Raw genomic sequence first — 19,290 nt, 5'->3', positions numbered from 1 at the left:
TCCAGCGACAGGGGATTCTTCGAAACTTCACTTCCTTGCCCATTTTATCTGGAAGCTTAGAGACCAAACATATGACTGCCTCACTTTATTTGAAACAGTGTCGTTACTGTCATTCCATATTCATGTAAGATACATAATGGTAATCTCTGTTTGAGAGAATTCATATCGTAAAGTAGCCTACGACATTCTCCAACAGAAAATCTGAGCTGAGTTATGATTTGCCGTCACAAGAGAAATTTTGTTTGGGGTCAGTTCCAACCAACTCGAAAATAATGCCCTTACTGACAGAATTATCGCTCTACACTCTGTAGCAATTTGACAATTTAATAAAGCTTTGTAGGGATTTATGCAGCGACTTTCATCACATGACCCGACTTATCCAACGAGTATCAAGCCTATCTGCAACCAATAAGGAGTCACGTTTGAACCCAAGCGCAGCCAAACTTATACTTGATGCGGCCACCAAAAACGTGTGCTTTCGTGTCTAAACTCCGAGTAATGGCCATGTGAGTCATTAACAACCAATTTACAAACATCTCTCTTTACACACACATATAGTTAGAGAGAGTGTGTGTGTGTGGCTATATCACATGTGTGTGTGTTTATTTGCGTTAACCTGTCAAGACTTTACAAAGCAGGTACGTGAATGGTTGACACGAGTGAATGAATTGTGTATGTCACTTTATGAAAGAAAGTTTTCTTTCATAGATTACTTATATGCAACGTATTTTGTTAGGCCGAACACAAAGCCTACAGGTCCTGGGCTGTAACTGAACATATAATTGTTACGGTACCAGGTTACTTTACGCCGTTCGTATTTTATTTAGTGTCACGGCCATAATTTACAAAACTGTAAATTTTAAAGCATTTCAGAAACATTATACACACAAACATAAGGGGTGAGCAACAGGAAATTATAGATTTACATGTGTGCGTATATATGCATATACATATATATAATTTCCTGTCGTTTGTTCTTTCTCTCCCTCTCTATTTCTCACGCAACAGGAGGAGAAAGAGAGTGAGAGAAAAGGAGTAGGCCGAGAACGGAAAAGGAAGTTGGATTACAATTACATGACGGTGTTGGTGACATCGACAAGCGCAATGTTGGCGCTACTTTGGAATGCTGGGATACTTGTTGCCTTGTATGAAAGAAAGAAAAAATAAGTAAAAGCACTTGTGCGAATTTTTCCTTGATTTCAGAGGCTTGAAAAATACACGCATATATATATATATATACACACACACACACACAGATGTGTGTGCATGTATATATATATATATATATATATATATATATATATATATATATATATATATATATATACACACACACACACAGATGTGTGTGCATGTATGTATATATATATGGGCGTATATAATGCATCCATAGAGTGCTATTAATGCATCTCTGCATTATTTCCTTCAATTTCACGTATTAATTTATATTTTATTATAATTATTACCCTTGCTGTCTATATGAAGACTGGGTCATTTTTTTTTATTCACTTTAGCTTGGCAGCAGTGCCTGTTAATTTGATCCAGGTTATTCAGTTAACTACAAGTTTACTGTTCCACCGTAAAGTTAACATAGTTGTCTTTTTCATTTATTTTTCCTTGCGTCGAAATTTGAAGTGTGAAGAGAGAGAGAAACGTTTTAATCACATTATGTGCAAATATAAACGTAGCATGCTATATATATATATATATATATATATATATATATATATATATATAACAACTTTTAAGTTTACCTAATTAATGTGAATTATACAAAAAATCCCGTAGTTGTGTGTGTTTGTGGAGGGAGATGGAAAGAGAGAGGTGGGTGGAGGTATGAGTGTTAGTTAAGCAAAGGATTGAAGTTAGGGGAAAACGAAGAGAGCTTCACCGATCTGAAAAGTTTCGCACAACTTCTAAACTGTCAAAACTCCTTGTTGCCTATTGGTTGCTGTACAGATCTCCTCCCACTGCTCTCACATTCCTTAATGTTATAAGCGCTAAGATTTATTTAGTAGTCGTGTAGTTTGTTGTTGCTGGTATTTTTCTTTTTTTTTTAATTTTTTTTTTGTGCTGCTTCGGCAGTGGTAAAGGCTCACAATATATAAGAAAAAAAAAGAGAGACTTGTGTGCAGTAAAGAATTATATAAAAACTGAAGAAAATATATCTAGTGGTGGTGGTGATTACAACCAAGGCTTGTGTAAAAAAAAAAACACACATACATATATAAATAAATAAAGTGGGTTGGTAGGGCTATTTAAAATGCTTGTAGTTAGTTGAGTTGCTTGCTGTTTGGTTCCCACTAAATCATCCTGTCGGTGTATGTAACAAGTAATCTTGAATAGCAAACTACCAACTGGTGGTGTTGGCAGCTGTAATAGCAGTAGCAGTAACTTTTTTTCTTCTTGAGAAAGGGGGTTTCGTATATTGAATTGACCCCGTCTCTATATCACTGGTATTTCAATTCATTATATCTTTTTAATTTTATTTTATTGTTAATAATTCACACAAGAGTGTGAAGACAGTCCATTTTAGCCTTTCCGTTCGGTTATATTTGATGTTAGAAAAGTGGCTGCAGCGAACTTTATTTAATAAGCGTTTACTACTTTAACTAGTCTGATTTCACTATACTCTCTACACAGCCGTTCTAATGTATTGCAATAGATATAATAAATGATGTTTTCTTATGTAGGCACATATACTGATCCCGGATGGATGAAAGGTAAAGTTGACCTCGTAAAATTTGAACTCAGAATATGAAGAGCATTTTGTCCGATGTGCTGAGGATTCTACCAATCCACCGACCTTTCCTCCTCCGCATATTCTTACTACTACTACAACTAATAATAATAATAATAATAATAATAATAATAATCCTTTCTATAGGCACAAGGCCTGAAATTTATGGGGAGGTCCCAGTCGATTAGATCTATCCCAGTACACAACTTGTACTTAATTTATCGACTCCGAAAGGATGAAAGACAAAGTCGACCTCGGCGGAATTTGAACTCAGAACGTAAAGATGGGCGAAATACCGCTAAGCATTTCGGCCAACGTGCTAACAATTCCGCCAGCTTGCTGCCTTAATACTTTCTACTATAGGCACAAGGCCTGAAATTTTCGTGGGAAGCGGGTTTTAGTCAATTACATTGACTCCAGTGCTTCACTAGCTCTACTAAATTCACCAGAAGGGAGTGCCTCTCTCTATCTACTAAATCTACCAGTGGTACTTGAAGAAATTTATGCAAGTTTTATCCTTTGATCTTTCAGCCGCCTTCACCATAGTCACCACGAAAAACAAAACAAAATAATTCCGTCCTTTAAAAAAAAAAAACTAGAAAGCGATGGGCGGATCTTCCTGATTGGCTGAATTGATAGGTGAATTCGTGTTGCATATGGTAATGGATGTTTCACATAAACCTACAAATCAGCAGTGCATGGACACTGAACAAATCAAGTCAACGAAGAAGCTTTTCCACATCAAAGACCCATTATCTGAATCTATGAAGATCAGTGCTCCGCAACAGGTATTCCGCGGCACCCTGATGTGCCACGAGACGATGCTAGGTATGCCGCAGTGTAACCTGAATATAATTTTTCCCCCCTATACTTAGTTATATTTTTAGTTCAGGTGTGCCGCCGAATTTTGAAAAGAATGTAAGTATACCGCAAGTGAAAAAAGGTTGTGGAGCACTGCTCTAGATCAGCGTTTTTCTAACTTGTTTGTCGCGACCTACTGAAGGATTGGGACCCACAGTTTGAAAAACGCTGCTCTAGATCAATGCATCGGTCCCGAAGCATGGATCTCGTTGTAGACCAGGAGGGCGAGCGATTGATCTAGCCTTAGTGATCTGAGACAATTTAGCAGATGTCCCTTCTGCACCGATTCCCAAGTTAAGTTCACTTATTTACACATCACACTCTTTAATTCCCATATGTTTGCTTGTGAAAAGATAAGGGGAAGTTATCTACCTTGTTTATAGTATTGGCAATCCAAAGTTTTAAGACTTGTTAACTTAGGAATGCTTCATGTGCCCCTCAAGTACCTTCGTCTTGGGATTCTTTGTATATCCCTTATTTGTCCCGTATACGCTCTTTTTTATTTTTGCAAAACTTCGAGCTTCCAAACATTTGTATCTTGAGAGCATGATTACTGGTTTAACTTATCTGATCTTTCTTTAATTCTGTGGCTAGAAGTGTCTTCTATGACCTCGAGCTGACCAAAGCCTTGTGAGAGGATTTGTTAGATGGAAACTGAAAGAAGCTTTCGTATATAAGTATTTGTGCGTCTTTGTGTCTGTGTTTGTCCCTCACCACCTCTTGACAACCTATGTTGGTGTGTTAACGTTCCCGTAACTTAGCGGTTTGGCAAAATAAGTACCAGGCTTTAAAAAATAATAATAAATACTTAGGTCGATCGTTCAACAAAAAATTCATGGCGGTGTCCCAGCAAGCCCGCAGTCTAATGATTGAAACAAGTAAAAGATAAAAGATGCTACTTCTCTGTCTCTTCCCTAAAACTTTTTTTTTATTTCATGACTTAGGAGATGTCAAGGCTATGTCCGTGTATATCTTAGCTTGACCTTGCGTACCTGGTTGTGTGATTATTGCTTTATTAAGGAGTATAGTCCACCGGAGACTCTTTCGTGGGTGATTGTTGTCATAGTTGTAGCTTCTGCTTTTTCTCCGACTGATGTCGCTCTGATGGAGGTACTGAAATCATTGCTTAAATCTGTTTCTCTTTCTCTCTGGGAACAGAAAGCACTGGGTTGCACTCTCCTTCCACAAGCGTTGTATGTGGGCCTATTGTAATTGTATTTGCTTACATTCCTTCAAACAGAACCATTCAGGTGCAACCGACTCACTGGAGTTCCAGGGACGTTCCAATCCGATTTTGCTGTGAACTTGCGTTCTTCTACCATTGCCGCCATTCCGGCTTGGTGTCAGGGAGCTGGTTTGTTGATCACTTGTCACTTGTGGGAGATGCAAGTTGTGCCTCTTGCTAACCATGACAGATTGTCACCACCGTAACCCCGCCTCGCTATGTAACCCACCGCAGCCTATACCTCTTTCAGACATTTAGTATTGCTGTTATTTGTGACAAAACTATTATTAACAGTCATAAAGCATTCAACATGGCTAAGAAGTTAACTTACATCCCTATAAACTGACAACATCTGCAAAAAAGTAATGATAATGGTGAAGTTTTTGCACTATCTATTTAGAAAAAGGGTAGAGTATTAAAAAAATAAGCTAGGCCATTTCTGCTTTTACTAAGCGTATGTATATTCTAAAATAGTTGTTTTGTATGCATGTTACATTTATACATACACACACACACACAAAGTTTTTCCCTCTTCGCTTGAACTTTTGAACTAACTGTCTTAACTTACTGACAGGAAGCGAATCTGATTAAAATTATCCATGTGTTTCTCTAAGACTGCCTTCGTGGGGCTTGCCCACCTCTCACTCCCTCTGTCACCCATCCTTCTTCCCCCCTCCTTCTCCTAACTTTATCTTTCTTTCTTGCAAGTACACTCTCTCTCTTTCTCGTCTCTTCTCTTCATTTTAATTTTTCGTTTTTTTTCCTTCTATTTCTCTCGGGTGAGGGGAGGAACATATCCCAACTTTTTTTGTTATCAGAACCGTCTACTTCCAGTTACTTGCCATAATCCTCGTGTTTTTCTTTTTTTCCGCAACACAACTACTTTTTTTCTTTTACTTATACCTTTATCTGCAACTTCCTCTTATATCATTAAATTTTTAATATATGTATGTATGTGTGTCTTAAAATGATAAAAATAACATTTTTTCGTTCTTAGTTTATATTTTCTTAATTCATTGCTTTATACTTCCATCATTACCACCACCACCCCTCTCTTGTTACTCAGTCCCTTCGTTCCCTTTTCGTTAACCCCATTACTTTCCCTCTCATACCTCACTCTTTACTGTTAGGCTCTTTCATCCTCCCTCTTTACTCTCCTCATTAATCTGCTACTTTCCCCTGCGCCTCCTCTCTTCCTTCTTCAGTTTCTTTCTCCTCCTACTTCTACTCCGCACTCTCCTGTTGCTGATTTTATTTTATATGCTTCCACCTTTACCCTTTCATCATTGACATTCTCTTCTCTAGCTTTATGTGTTTAGGTGAATGGCCCACCCTCTGTAGTATCTCTCTTACTAGATCTAGTGGTTTGCAACCCAACCCTTCTGAGGCCTAATAACTTGCTCCCACCCTCGTCCGACTGCTTATGCAAAATTTTATCTATTCATAATTTATCTGCCAGCCATATAAGATCCAGACGTACAGGTTCTAATTAATCAGATTCATAATTTCTGATTTCAATCTTGTATTCTGTCATATATGTTGAGAATGGAAAGTTGATATTTTCAAATTTTTGAGTAACATTTTCACACTTCTGTTTCTTTTATCTCACTCCACCCTAGGTTCAAATCATCAGTTTGTAACAGTGAGCTCATCATTCTTTTCAGTGGTGACTGCTCTTTCTGTATGCCGGTGCCATCTTCTATCTACCATATATATTGAGCTTCATAGTTGGTTGTGCTTAAGCCCATTGCAAGCCAATGGTTTCATCAGCGATCGTAAAGGAGTCCTTTCCTTTTAAGTTAGATTCTACAGTCTAGCTTAATGGACTAAAATATATTATAGCTAAAGTACCTTAGTCTAGACATTTTTCAAAAGAGAGCAACACAACTTCACGTGTCTATAAATAAAACATTGTTGAGTGTCATCTTATAGTTGAGGAGTTTATTAATCGTCTGTACACTTCTGTTTCTATTCATTCAGACAAGTAATTGAAGAAGTTTAAGAATGGTATCTTGGAATTTATTGCTTATTACCACAAATTTCTTAGATAAAGTGCCGTCTCTAAACGATCGATGCTACAGGTAGCTGGTTGTTATTTTTGTTCAGGCATAGCATATCTTGAACTACATTATCCAGTGCATGTTTCCTTTTTAAAGACTCAGGGCTGTTATTCGGTCGTTATTACTAGCAGATTGAATGAGCATTAAGGAGACCAGTTTATGGGCTTTTGAAGGATAGATAGGTGTGGATTGAGAGTGGCGAGCATGGTCCGAGTTAATGCCTGCTCTGAGCGTGCACCTACAGACTGGAAGAGAACAATTACGAGAGGGTCTCTTATCTTAGTGATCAAGGTGACAATGATTTTGTGAAATTCCCTTCTTAGTGGGGAAATTTCCCCCACTCCATTCCCCGTTATTTCGCTTCTTTACTTGCTTTTTATGTAATCCCAACAGTATCGTCAGCGAACTGGCAGAATCGTTAGCACATCGGACAAAATGCTTTGTAGCATATCTTCCGGTTCTTTTCAGTCTGAATTCAAATTCTGGCCGACGTTGGCTTCGACTCATCCCTTGATGAAATAAGTTACAGTTGAGCACTAAGGTCAATGGAATTGATTTGTCACCTATCTTCAAAATTGCTGACCTTATGCCAATATTAGAAAAATTATTATTATTATTGGTTAGTCAGGGTCTCCCAGACTGGCGACAAGTAGTTAGTTGTCTTAAGGTTAGAGATCTTGCACTGGAGGTTTGATGGGTTTAAAAGAGTAAGTTGTAACAGGGAACCGAACCCGAGTCGCAGATTTGGTTCCGCCGGAACATACACATAGTGTATATGTGTATAGCCTAATGTTTAAGTTGTTGAGCTCACGATCATCAATTTATAGGTTCGATTACCCAATCAGGCGGTGCATTGTGTTCTTGAGCAACGGACTATAGACTCCGCTGTAAAATGGGTCTGTCGGTTCGACACAGACTTAACTTCGCGCAAGCGCGCGCACAGATGAGTGTGTGCATTGTCAGAGTGTTCGGTTAATGTATGTAGAAGTTCACCTGTGTAATTGTATATACACATACGCATATATCATTTAATACAGAAGTTATGGGTCACTCATGAAAATTAAGTAGGTTTTTTTTTTTTTTTTGCTGATCCTGTCAACAAACGAACAGTACAGTATCTATTTATTTGTGTGTGTGTGTGTGTGAAGTATACGTTTAATAATTATGTATGATCTGTTTCTGAGTATGTGAATTGTTTTTTTTTATATATTTTTTTTTATATATATGCTTGTCTGTGTATGCGTATTTTGTCTGTGAAAGTATCGAGAGAAATGTAAACAGCTAGACAAGAAGCTTTCTAGGTAGGTAGGTGTCTACCTAGTTACAGTCTGAAAATAGCCCTCCTACCTCTTGAAAACTACCAGAGCTCTGACCTGGTACCCGGAGAAAATTAGTCATACCGTACTGAATGAGTTCTCCCAGCCTCTCCGCTACCACCTCTTTATGGCTTTCTTTCCCTCTCTCACCTCTTTCTTCATCTTCACACCTGTCTCTGTGCTTGTCTTTCTTTCATTCTGTCTCCCTTACTCTCTGTCTTTTACCTTGTTTTCTTTGCTCTATCTCTCTTTTTCTCTTTCTTTCACTCTCTTCCTTTCTTTATCTCATTCTCTGTCTTTATTTCATCCTATCTTCCTTTCTCTCTCTCTCTCTCTCTCGTCTTCTATTCCTCTGTATCAGTATTTCTCAGGACATAGTTAAGGGAAGTAACTACGGATTACTCTGCTTTTCAACTGACTTTGATCGTGACATTTAACAGAACTATGTAGTTATACACCAGGAATGATGTTGCTGATATAAATGTTTAGATCTAGATCATCTCGAAGTATGTGGCCATCCTGTCTTTTAGGACTACATTATCCAATATGCCTATTTCTTTTCCAAGACAGCTGAGTATGGTTTGAAAGAGATTCGGTTACTATTTCTAGCGGATAGAACGATCGCATAGAAGCTCTCTTGTTAGCTTGTGGCAACGGCGGTGATGGTGGTGGTGGTATGTAGGTCTCGCTCTGAGAAGGAAACGAGTATTTTCTTTTGACTACGCCATTCAGTACATCACTATTTACCCAAATTCATCCTATCAAGCCGGTTGAGTTATTTTCCTTAGCAATACTTATTCCTTAAAATACTACCGTCAGGGAAATTTTGCCTGATTAATACAAAGTTAGACAGCAAGTCTGAAGGTTATAGACGCTAAACATTTGTATATAAAATGTAGAATTCATCGTTGCACGATATCGAAAATAATTATGATTTTCATGTTAGAAATTGTTATATCCCCGGCTTTAATGCTTTCTGAGTTTTAAAAAAATCTCACAGATTCATCTTCTCTAGTTTCAATAAAATAAAGAACCAGTAAAGTACTATGCCAATGTAATCGACAAACTCTTTTCCTCAAATTGTTATTCTTGTGCCTATGTTAGGGTTCAAAACAGTTATTGCAGGCGCTGGATTGACAGAATCGTTAGAACGTGGCACAAAATTTCTTGCAATATTTCTATTGGTTTTTAGTTCAAATCCTGCCCACGTTAGCTTTAATGTTTATCCCTCTGACGTTGATAAAATAAGTTGCCAATCAAGTACTGTCGATGATTCCTCTTAATAACCACCCCTCAAATTTCAAGCCTTTGTTCCAATGCAAAAACTTGTATTATTATTGGCAGAGTCGTTAGAATATTTTTTGGTAGTTGATTCAGCATCCTGGGTTCAAATCCCACCCAGGTCAATTTTGCTTTTCATCTTTTCAGTGTTGGTAAAATAAAAAGTACTAATCAACTACTAGAGTTGATGATATCAACTAAACCCCTCCCCTCAAAATTGTTGGCCTTGTGTCTAAATCAGAAACTATTGGGATCTATTTCAAAACGGGGGCACCAGTATTTTCTTAACGAAACACTTTGAAACTTGGGACACTGGTAGAATGTGTCATATAAAACATCTTTTACTCTTAGTCTTCTTAACAAGAAAACGTACATCGCAAGTTATTCCATGTTAAAGTTGTCGTATTTCTGTAATTTCAACCAATCACTGACGTCTATTCAGCTGAATAGAGTTACTGCTGGGCGGTCATAAAAATGTTATTCCCTGTGACATATTTCATCCGGTTTAATCGTAATTTATATGCATGTATTGTTTATATAATAAACTACGCTGTGTGTATCAATTTTAGAGTTCGGATTCTAGAGTTAGGGTTAGTTTTAGGGTTAGGGTTAGGGTTAACAGTCTAGTTAGGGTTAGGGTTAGGAGATTAATACGATATACACCGTTACAGCGCTAACTGTTTTCAACTGAATAGACGTCAGTGATTAGTAGAAATTATCGAAATAAGACAATTTTTTACATGAAATAAATTTGAATACAAAAATTTTTTTCTGTTCTATAACACAAAATAGATAAGTATACGAAGTTTGAAAGTTTTTCGGTACCAAAAACACTACATAAAACATAAATGAAAACTGGTGCCCCCGTTTTGAAATAGATCCAACTATTGTTAACATTATTACTAAATAAAAAGGCAGTGAGCTGACTGAATCGTTAGCACGCTGGACGAAATGCTTAGCTGTATTTCGCCTGTTGCAACGTTGTGAGTTCAAATTCCGCCAAGCTCAGCTTTGCCTTTCATCCTTTCGGGGTCAATAAATTAAGTACCAGTAAAATACTGGGGTTGATGTAATCGATTATCCCCCTCCCTCAAATTTGTGCCTATAGAAGAAAGGATTATTACTGAATAAAGGTGGGTGAGCTGACTGAATTGTTAGCACACTGGGCATTTTGACATCTTTCCATTCTGAGTTCAAATTTTGCCAAGGTTGACTTTGCCTTTCATTTTTTGTTGGGTGTCAATAAAATAAGTACCAACTGAGCACTAGGACCAGTGTAATTGACTTACCCACTACCCCTGGACCTACTGGCCTTGTGCCAAATTTGAAACCATCATTACTAAATAAATATCATTATGAGAGGATTGGTGAGTAAACAGAAACCATCAAGCAACAAACTAAATGCCTTCTTTAACTTAATTAAAAGTCCCTATAAAATTCAGTGGAGGCACGTGGCTTAGTAGTTAGGATGTCAGCATCATGATCGTAAGATTGTGGTTTCGATTCCTGGACCGGGCAACACATTGTGTTCTTGAGCAAAACACTTCATTTCACGTTGCTCCAGTCCACTCAGCTGGCAAAAGTGAGTAACGCTGCGATGGACTGGCGTCCTGTCCAGCCGCAGAACACATATGCCATTGAAACCAGGAAACAGGACCCATGAGCCTGGCAAAGCTTTAAAAGGGCGCATTTATTATTTTTATAAAATTCAGTATTCAAATCAAACAAGGGTCTACTTTGCCTTCATCTTTTTGAGAAGACTTTTGATTGAGGTCCTTCCAGTCATGACCACTTTATTGTTATTTTAGGCACAAGACTAGGGTTACTTTATTCAAAACATAAGAACATATCCAAAGCTGAATGACTGCCTATGCAAAAAAAACAAACAAAAAAACCTTCCCATCATCAAAATCTGATACAAAGGTATGGAAACTAAAAGCATGAAATATTTGCCACACAGTAGTGAGCCTGGGATTTATGGTAGCAAAATGAACTTGTTAATCACTCATCAATTCCTGCACCCACAGGTGATGGTTACCAGGAGAAAAATAGGTAAGAAGGGAATCCCAGATCATCATCATCACCATCACTGTCATCATCGTTTTAGCATCAAATTTATCCATGCTTGCGTGGATCAGACCAGAGTACATTTCAGTGGAGTTTTCTTATGGTCAGCTTTATTTATTTATAAGTGTTGCCAACCTTGCTTGTTTCCAAGAGATGTAATAATCTCAACAGTCTATCAAACAACAAACAGCCTGGACATGCTTTTATCATGGACTCTAAACAGATGTGCACATACATATAGTCTGTCTTTAATTCTTTTGTTTGTTTCAGTCATTTGACAGTACTTGTTCTATCAGTCTCTTTTGCTGAACCGCTAAGTTGTGGTGACGTAAACACACCAACACCAGTTGTCAAGTGGTGATCGGAGGACAAACCCACACAAAAACATACAAACACACACACACACATATATACATACATACATATATATATATATATATATATATATATATATATATATATATATATATATATATATATATATATATATATATAGTGTGGTTGAGAAGCAAGCCGCTTACCTCATGGCCATGTCTGCACCTATACAAGCTTCTTCCAGTTTCCATCTATGAAATCCACTCGGAAAACTTTAGTTGCCATGGAACTACAGTAGAAACCTAAGGTGCTACACAGTACGGCTGAAACCAAAATGATGTGGTTGGGAGACAAACTTCTTATCTGCACAGCCATGCCTGTGCCTATGAAGATTCAAATTAAGCAATAACTAATTAATCTCTCTTTGTTAGTCTTACCTCTTCTGTTGAATGAAAGATGTAATGATAATTAGTAAAAGTCTCTTCTAGAACTGCACAGCACAATGTGTCATGCAGAAGTAGGTTGATTCACAGTATGATGAAGTATATATGTATTGGTCTACGGTGGGAGAACTATGTGTACTATAGTTAGTTTGAAGTTGGTTATTTGACTGAATTTTCTTGTTAATGAGTTGACATTTAAAAAACCCCTATTGGCTGACATTTAAAAGCAGCCAAAAAAAAAAAAAGAACTGACATCAGTTGTATAGTGTGTGCATTGACATCAGCTCTATAGTGTCATCCTGCATGGCACTGATAAGATGCTGCTCTGTTGGGGTATCAATAGCAAAAAAAAAAGTAAGAAAGGTTATATCAGATATATCATCATACTTCACTACCCATAATATAAGCCAAAGAGGGGCTCTCTGTATGATTACTTTATCTGCTAGAAATAGCTGTCAAATCTTTTACAAATCACATCCTACTCTCGTGAAAAAAAAAATGAAAAGGAACATATTAAGTCATGTAATCCTAAATAATCCTAAAAAGACAGGATGGTCATTGTTGGAATGCCTTTGATCATAAGTTTGTTTAACTAGAGTTAAGCAGCGTTTACTAAATTCATTATTTTCAAAATTAAACTAAAACAAAGAAAGCATATTTCAACAGAATGGGTAATAAAGTAAGGAAGTTTGCTTCTCAACAACTGAAAGAAGCCCACCTTATATGTATGTATATATGTGCATGTGTGTATATGTGTTCATGTTTGTCTTGACATCCACACACATTATGTGTAAACAAATTTCACTGTTATACAATTGGTGTCATTTATTTGCACTTTTCTGTAAAATTATGTGTGGCATGTGTTGTTTATGTTGGAAGGACTAGGGGGAATATTACCTTAGAACAGATGAGGTTTGGTGACAGGAAAAGCATCCAGCCGTAGAAAATCTGCTGAAATGAATTTTGTTTAATCCATGCAAGCATCAAAAAGTGGATGTTGAAACAGCCATGATGACATAAATGGATCTCTGTAGGTTTTGACATACAGATTCTTTTGTGTGATCAACTGAATCTGTATGTAAGTGGTTGAGTATTCTACAGAAACATTTACTGTTAACATAATCTTCAGAATATCATGCAGGGAGACTGAACCAAGGACCTCACAACTGCAAACCAAACTTAACTATTCAGCTATGCTGCATCCACAAAGTACCTGTAATATCAAGGTTAATTTATTTATTTATGGGGCAATTTATTTATTTTGGGTAGATCCAAGTCAAACCTCAAGACTTTTGGTATTGGTGTCAGAGAAAAATGCTGACAGAAAAGAAGTTCCTGAGAGTTGCAGAAGGTTCTAAAGGGCTGCAATTCCAAGAAAGAAAATACCAGATATTTTTCAGAAGATTGTAATAGTTTATAGCTAACATGATTTTTCTCAGAAGTGGGGGGGGGGGGGGCTATAAAAGAGTGCTATTATTAATTAATTTACAGGAAATACTTGCAACAACTTTTGTTTTATTCCTTTGCAGTTGATGACCATTTTTCTTCTTTTTTTTTATTCAATAAAAATTTTTTTATAAACTTCTGCCTTTAAGAATCTTAATATGAAATTGTTTTCTACTTTTCTATTTCAGGTTCTGTGGATCCTTCCAACATTACTTTAGAGGGAGATGATGATGTATTTGAGGTAAGTTATCAGTCAAAACAAGCTAGCCTAGCTGATCATTTTTGTAAATATCGAGGGTTTGGGTCTTCTTCAGTAGTAAGCATAGTCCTTAACCACCTGCTTTGAACCAGCTGTTGTATCACTGTGATCCAGAAGTGCGTGTACAACCGAATTAGAAAATTAGTGCAGTCTCAAAACTAGAACTGGGTGCTTTCATCAGTGATTCGGCACAATACCTGTGGCTGTAAAAGAACTTATGACTGACTTACTATAATTAAATTACTATTAGCTTATTTAATGAAGTGAGCATAAAAAACTTACTCAAAATAATTATACTGTAATAGGCATGGCTGCATGGTTAAGAAGTTCATTTCACAAGCTGGTTTAAGGGTTTTAGTCCCACTGTGTGGTACTTTAATTAAGTATTTTGCACTACAGCTGCTAACCAGCCAATGCCATGTGAGGGAATTTGGTAGACAGAAACTGTAGGAAGACCAGTGTGTGTGTGTGTGTGTGTGCATGCACACACAAATGTGTATCAGTGATTATATATTCCACATTTGTCCACTGATGTTGACATTCTTGTACACATTATGGCTGGTCACTCTGCATGTTTGAAGACCTGTGGAATAAAGAAATCCCTTACTTGAAAAAAACAGACAGGAAGAACATCCAGCTGTAAGATAATCCTGCCTCAAATAAAATCTCATTCCCAAACCATGCTAACAGGTACAAATACTGTATGTTGCATGGAATTTATTCTCCTGAGTTGTACAAACTTGGAAATTGCCTTGTTGTACTGCTGACCACAGTAGTATCTAGTTAAAGAGCATAACATCAGATTGGTTAACCAAATACAGTATGTTCTGTCCCAGTGCAATATGCTCAGCACTAGTATTTTGGTTAATGCAGCTGCTGTTGTTGTTTAGTTCCAAGTCAACTTTGACTAAACAGATCTATAAGCTTAAGTTTTCTAGCTATTAACCACTTCCAAGATCACATTAATTACCCTTTTTAAGACTTTTGTGAGTGAGTTGGCTGCTACTTGTAGCAGAGCATATGTTTGCATAGAACCTTACACATTGGCTCAAAGTGCATCAATATTTTACCCCAGCACCATATGAGCCATCAAGGGAATTTTACATGGTTGCTTGACCTGCTAGAAATAGCAACTAAATCTCCAAATCATCCCCTATTTTGTTGTATAAGGAAAGGCAACATTGACGTACACAGTCTTACATACTCATAAAAAAGTGAGATGATCATGGAATGCATTTAACCATTGCTTACTTAACTGGGGTTGCCTTATGACCCAACATTTATTAAATGCTTGAGTTGAATCTGTATACATTCTGAGTTCAAATCTTGTTTTAGTTTGCTTTACCTTCTGATCTGTGTGTTATTCCATTGACTATATACCCTAAATACATGCATTTCATTATCCCTATTTTGCATGTGCAGTTGTGAGAAACTCTGTATGGTCAATGTCATGACAATACTGTCAGTTATATTCCACTGTAAATTGCTCGGTGTTAAAGCACATAGGAAATCTTTTGATACCACAATAATGTTCTGCTGCTCTTAAACTTTTCTAGTTTTATGCTTAGTAGAGGAGGCAGTGAGAAATCATTCTTATGTGTGTGTGTGTGTGTGCATGCACACATATATAAGCATATATATATGTATATGTATGTTTGTGTGTGTATATGTATATATATATATATATATGTATGTGTGTATATATATATATATATATATATATATATATATATATATATATATATATATATACATACTTACACATACACACACACACATACACACACACACATACACACACACACACACATACACACACACACATACACACACACACACACATACATATGTATGGTAACAGTTAGGTCAAGAATAGTGAAATATGATGATGATATATATTTCATGGCTCTAAGTAGTTTTTGACATCATCATCATCTGTTAATATCCATCTTCCATACTGCATTGTGCTCCAATGTTGTTGTTGACATACTTTTTATAACTGGATGCCATTCCTAAAGCCAAACTCTTCACAGAGTGAACCAGATGCATTTTTCATGACACCAGCACTAGTGAAGTTGCCATGGGACTCACAAGACTAAGCGCCTCTTCATCTGAGTGGAACTACAGTGAAGAGGGAAGCAGCTTTATATAAGGTGACGAAAGGTTAGAGCATGAAGGAAGAGGTCAGAACTGGTTTCTTATTTTTGAGAGGCTGCATGGCTACTTGTATTATACAAGAGTGGGTGGAGGTAATTAGGGTAGAGCTGAAAAGAAAGGTAAAGATGGTGATGTTAGGTGTTAGGGAGGGCACTGGGATCAAAAGAACTGGATGGTTAGATATGGGGTAGGGCAGGGGATGATTAAATTGTATAATGAATGAGGATTGAACAAGAGATTTGATGGCACTATGTAGAAAAGTTTAGGTGAAATAAGTGGGGATATATTTGTATATTATTGTGGTTTCTGATTAAGGTTTTATGTTTTGTGTTTGTTTTACTTTTACAATACCTGTTGCTAAATTTTTCCTTTTATTTCTTTTTTTCTTCCACTGCATTGCTGAAACACTATGCAGCCTATAGATCTTCCCCTTGACCGTAAAAACAGCTCATCTCAGTCTGCAAGTACCACATCAACAACAACTAGCAGTCCAGCACTCTGTTCATCACCTGTCTCATCAACATCACCAACGCATGAGCATTTCATCGACTCAACTACGAAAAACCATTTGCATCGCATTTACATACCTAGCCTCCACACCCCTTGTACAAATCCAGCTTCCTCTCCAAGTGAAGAAAAAAGCTTTAGCAAATCTGACAGCATTGAGACTAGCAGTTTTGGAAAAGATGATAACTGTATAAAAGATGAACCTGTCTCTATCAGTGGAAAATCGGAAGTTGCCCTTCTAGAGCCGGACAATGTTGGCATGTCGGACAGATATTCTTATGTCACGTTTTCCAGACACCAGAATCATGATTATCACTATCCCAATCTTGAGATAGTTCGCCACCCTCCAGATCTCAAACGGCATGCTGTCAGTAGTTATGGTCCTCCATTGCCAGAGAAAAGCAAAAGGAAAAAAGATCGCCAGAAAGGAAACCATCAATCAAATAAGCTTCTCAGCCCAATGTCCACCTGTAAATATTGTCAAGAGAATTTCTCAGTGGAAAACAACTCCAGAGGGAGCTGTCAGTATGCACCTGACCGAGTTAAGAGTTGCATTGAACATGTAAGCTGTGTCACGTGCGCAACTGGTGTTATCTATCACTGTATGTCAGACACAGAAGGGGAGTACACACATACATGCATTTGTGATTTTCAGGACGATAACAATTGTAAAAAATGGACAATGTTGACATTTCTGTCCTTTTTATTACCATGCATCTGGTGCTATTGGCCTCTGTTTAGCTGCCATATGTGTGGCAAAAAGTCTGGCTGCTGTGGAGGTCGTCATCTTGCTGGTGGAGAGCATTGAGAGTGGTTACTGCTGTCACCACATTCTTGATACAGTGACAGCAGTAAGTTATACACTTGAGTGTAGGACATGCACTTGTGGAAATGATGTTAGCAGGTGGAATCAGCACTTGTTTAATGAAACAAAGACCACATAGAATGTGCTAATATATATATATATATATATAAAATTACACACACATACATACAATGTTACAGAAAAGACGAAAATAAAACAAAATATGGGATGATTTGAAAGTGTGAGAGAGAGAAAAAGAGAGAATTGAGTGAGGTGTGAGAAAAAGTGAGTAATTTTTTTACCTCCTCCATTTCTTAAGTTGAAGACAGAGAAGCATTTCCCCCCAGCCCCAATAAATAAATAAATAAGTAACAGAGTAAAAGAAATAAAGATGATATTTGGTATGTAAAGAAATGAAGAAGGTATTTTGGAATAAAATTGAATGAAATTACATGGTAGTGGATGTATAAGATTAATTTGAAAGAGTTAAGTAAATAATATTATATTGAAAAGCAAGAGATGAAGCATAAAAACAAATATGTGTGTGTGCGTGCATGTGTGTGTGTATGTATGTGTGTGTTCTACAAATTATAAGAAAAATATGGATATGTATACATAAGGATATAACTGCATGTATATACACATACAAGCACACAAAAACACGCACTCTGCATATTTACAGATATAAATATGTATGTGTATGTGTGTGTTTATATATATATATATATATATATATATATATATATGCACACACACACACACACTCACATACTTTTGTATATTCATTCACACGCACATATATATTTGTATATATGTTTTCTGTGTGTGTGTATGTGTATATATATATATACATACACACACACACGCACATATATATATACATATGCATATATATATATGTATGTGTGTATATATGTACATGTATATACATACATACATATATATATATATATGCATACTTATATACATATTTGTGTATAAATATTTGTATATACATACATACACAGACATTTCTTACAAATACAAGTGTATATTCATTTAAACAATACAAAAGAATCACACATACCCACAAATACTCACGTTCATTATTTACATGCTTGTGTGTGGATATATATGCATTTAGATATGTATACATATATTTCCTATATAGAAAATACACAGAACTGCATAAATATGAAGTCTTGTTATGCATCTTACTTTCTAAATTTATATATATATACAGTTACATATTAAATTCACAAGTACCAAGAAAGGTAACTTTGTTTTACTTGACATTGATATTATTGGAACTCTTCTCTGTGAAAAACAAGATTTAGTATGTGGTGTTCCTGAGAAGGGAAAAAAATAAAGTTCATGTTTGAGTTTAACAAGTGTAGCACTTTGCAGTTTTCATTTTTGTTTGGGGTCTTTGCTCTAAATGGCTCGGAGAGGAATAGAATTCAGGCAATAACACTTTCATTGTTCACTTTGATTTGTCTGAACTTCACTTTCATTTCACCCAAAATTTCTTTCATTAACTTAACCATATCATCTTGTAATCAAAGCAAGTAAACTTTTTTTGTCAGTATCTATCCTCTCCAAGTTACTTTATAGCAAAGCCTTTGTGAAGAGGAGTAGATAATTTATTTTTTTATATTATTAGATACTAACTCATTCATTCTAAAATCATAGTAATATATTGATCACTATAAACGCTTGAAATAAACAGTTATTATTATTCTGTGAAGTCTAGCTATAACTGCTAGAATCAGATGGGAAGATTTTTGACCTGTGGATAGTGCCAAAGGGAATATCAGAGTACTTATACA

At 36.4% G+C, this 19,290-nt stretch overlaps 1 protein-coding gene across 2 annotated transcripts in view; it reads left to right on the top strand.

Moving 5' to 3' along the window:
* LOC106876307 (sprouty-related, EVH1 domain-containing protein 2) overlaps positions 1-18,857 on the top strand; it is a 191,014-nt gene extending 172,157 nt beyond the window's left edge. For both annotated transcript variants that reach the window (XM_014924802.3, XM_089350459.1), the window contains exons 4-5: positions 13,943-13,995; positions 16,586-18,857. In XM_014924802.3, coding sequence (XP_014780288.1) covers positions 13,943-13,995; positions 16,586-17,485 — 953 coding nt within the window. In that variant the 3' untranslated portion in view covers positions 17,486-18,857. The remainder of the gene's footprint in view (positions 1-13,942; positions 13,996-16,585) is intronic.
* The last annotated feature ends 433 nt before the right edge of the window (positions 18,858-19,290 follow it).

Source organism: Octopus bimaculoides, chromosome 4, assembly GCF_046866305.1.
Source record: "Octopus bimaculoides isolate indiv1 chromosome 4, ASM4686630v1, whole genome shotgun sequence".
Classification (NCBI taxonomy): Eukaryota; Metazoa; Mollusca; class Cephalopoda; order Octopoda; family Octopodidae; genus Octopus; species Octopus bimaculoides.
The sequence above is the reverse complement of the archived record's forward strand: the minus strand, read 5'-3'. Positions and strand labels throughout refer to the sequence as shown.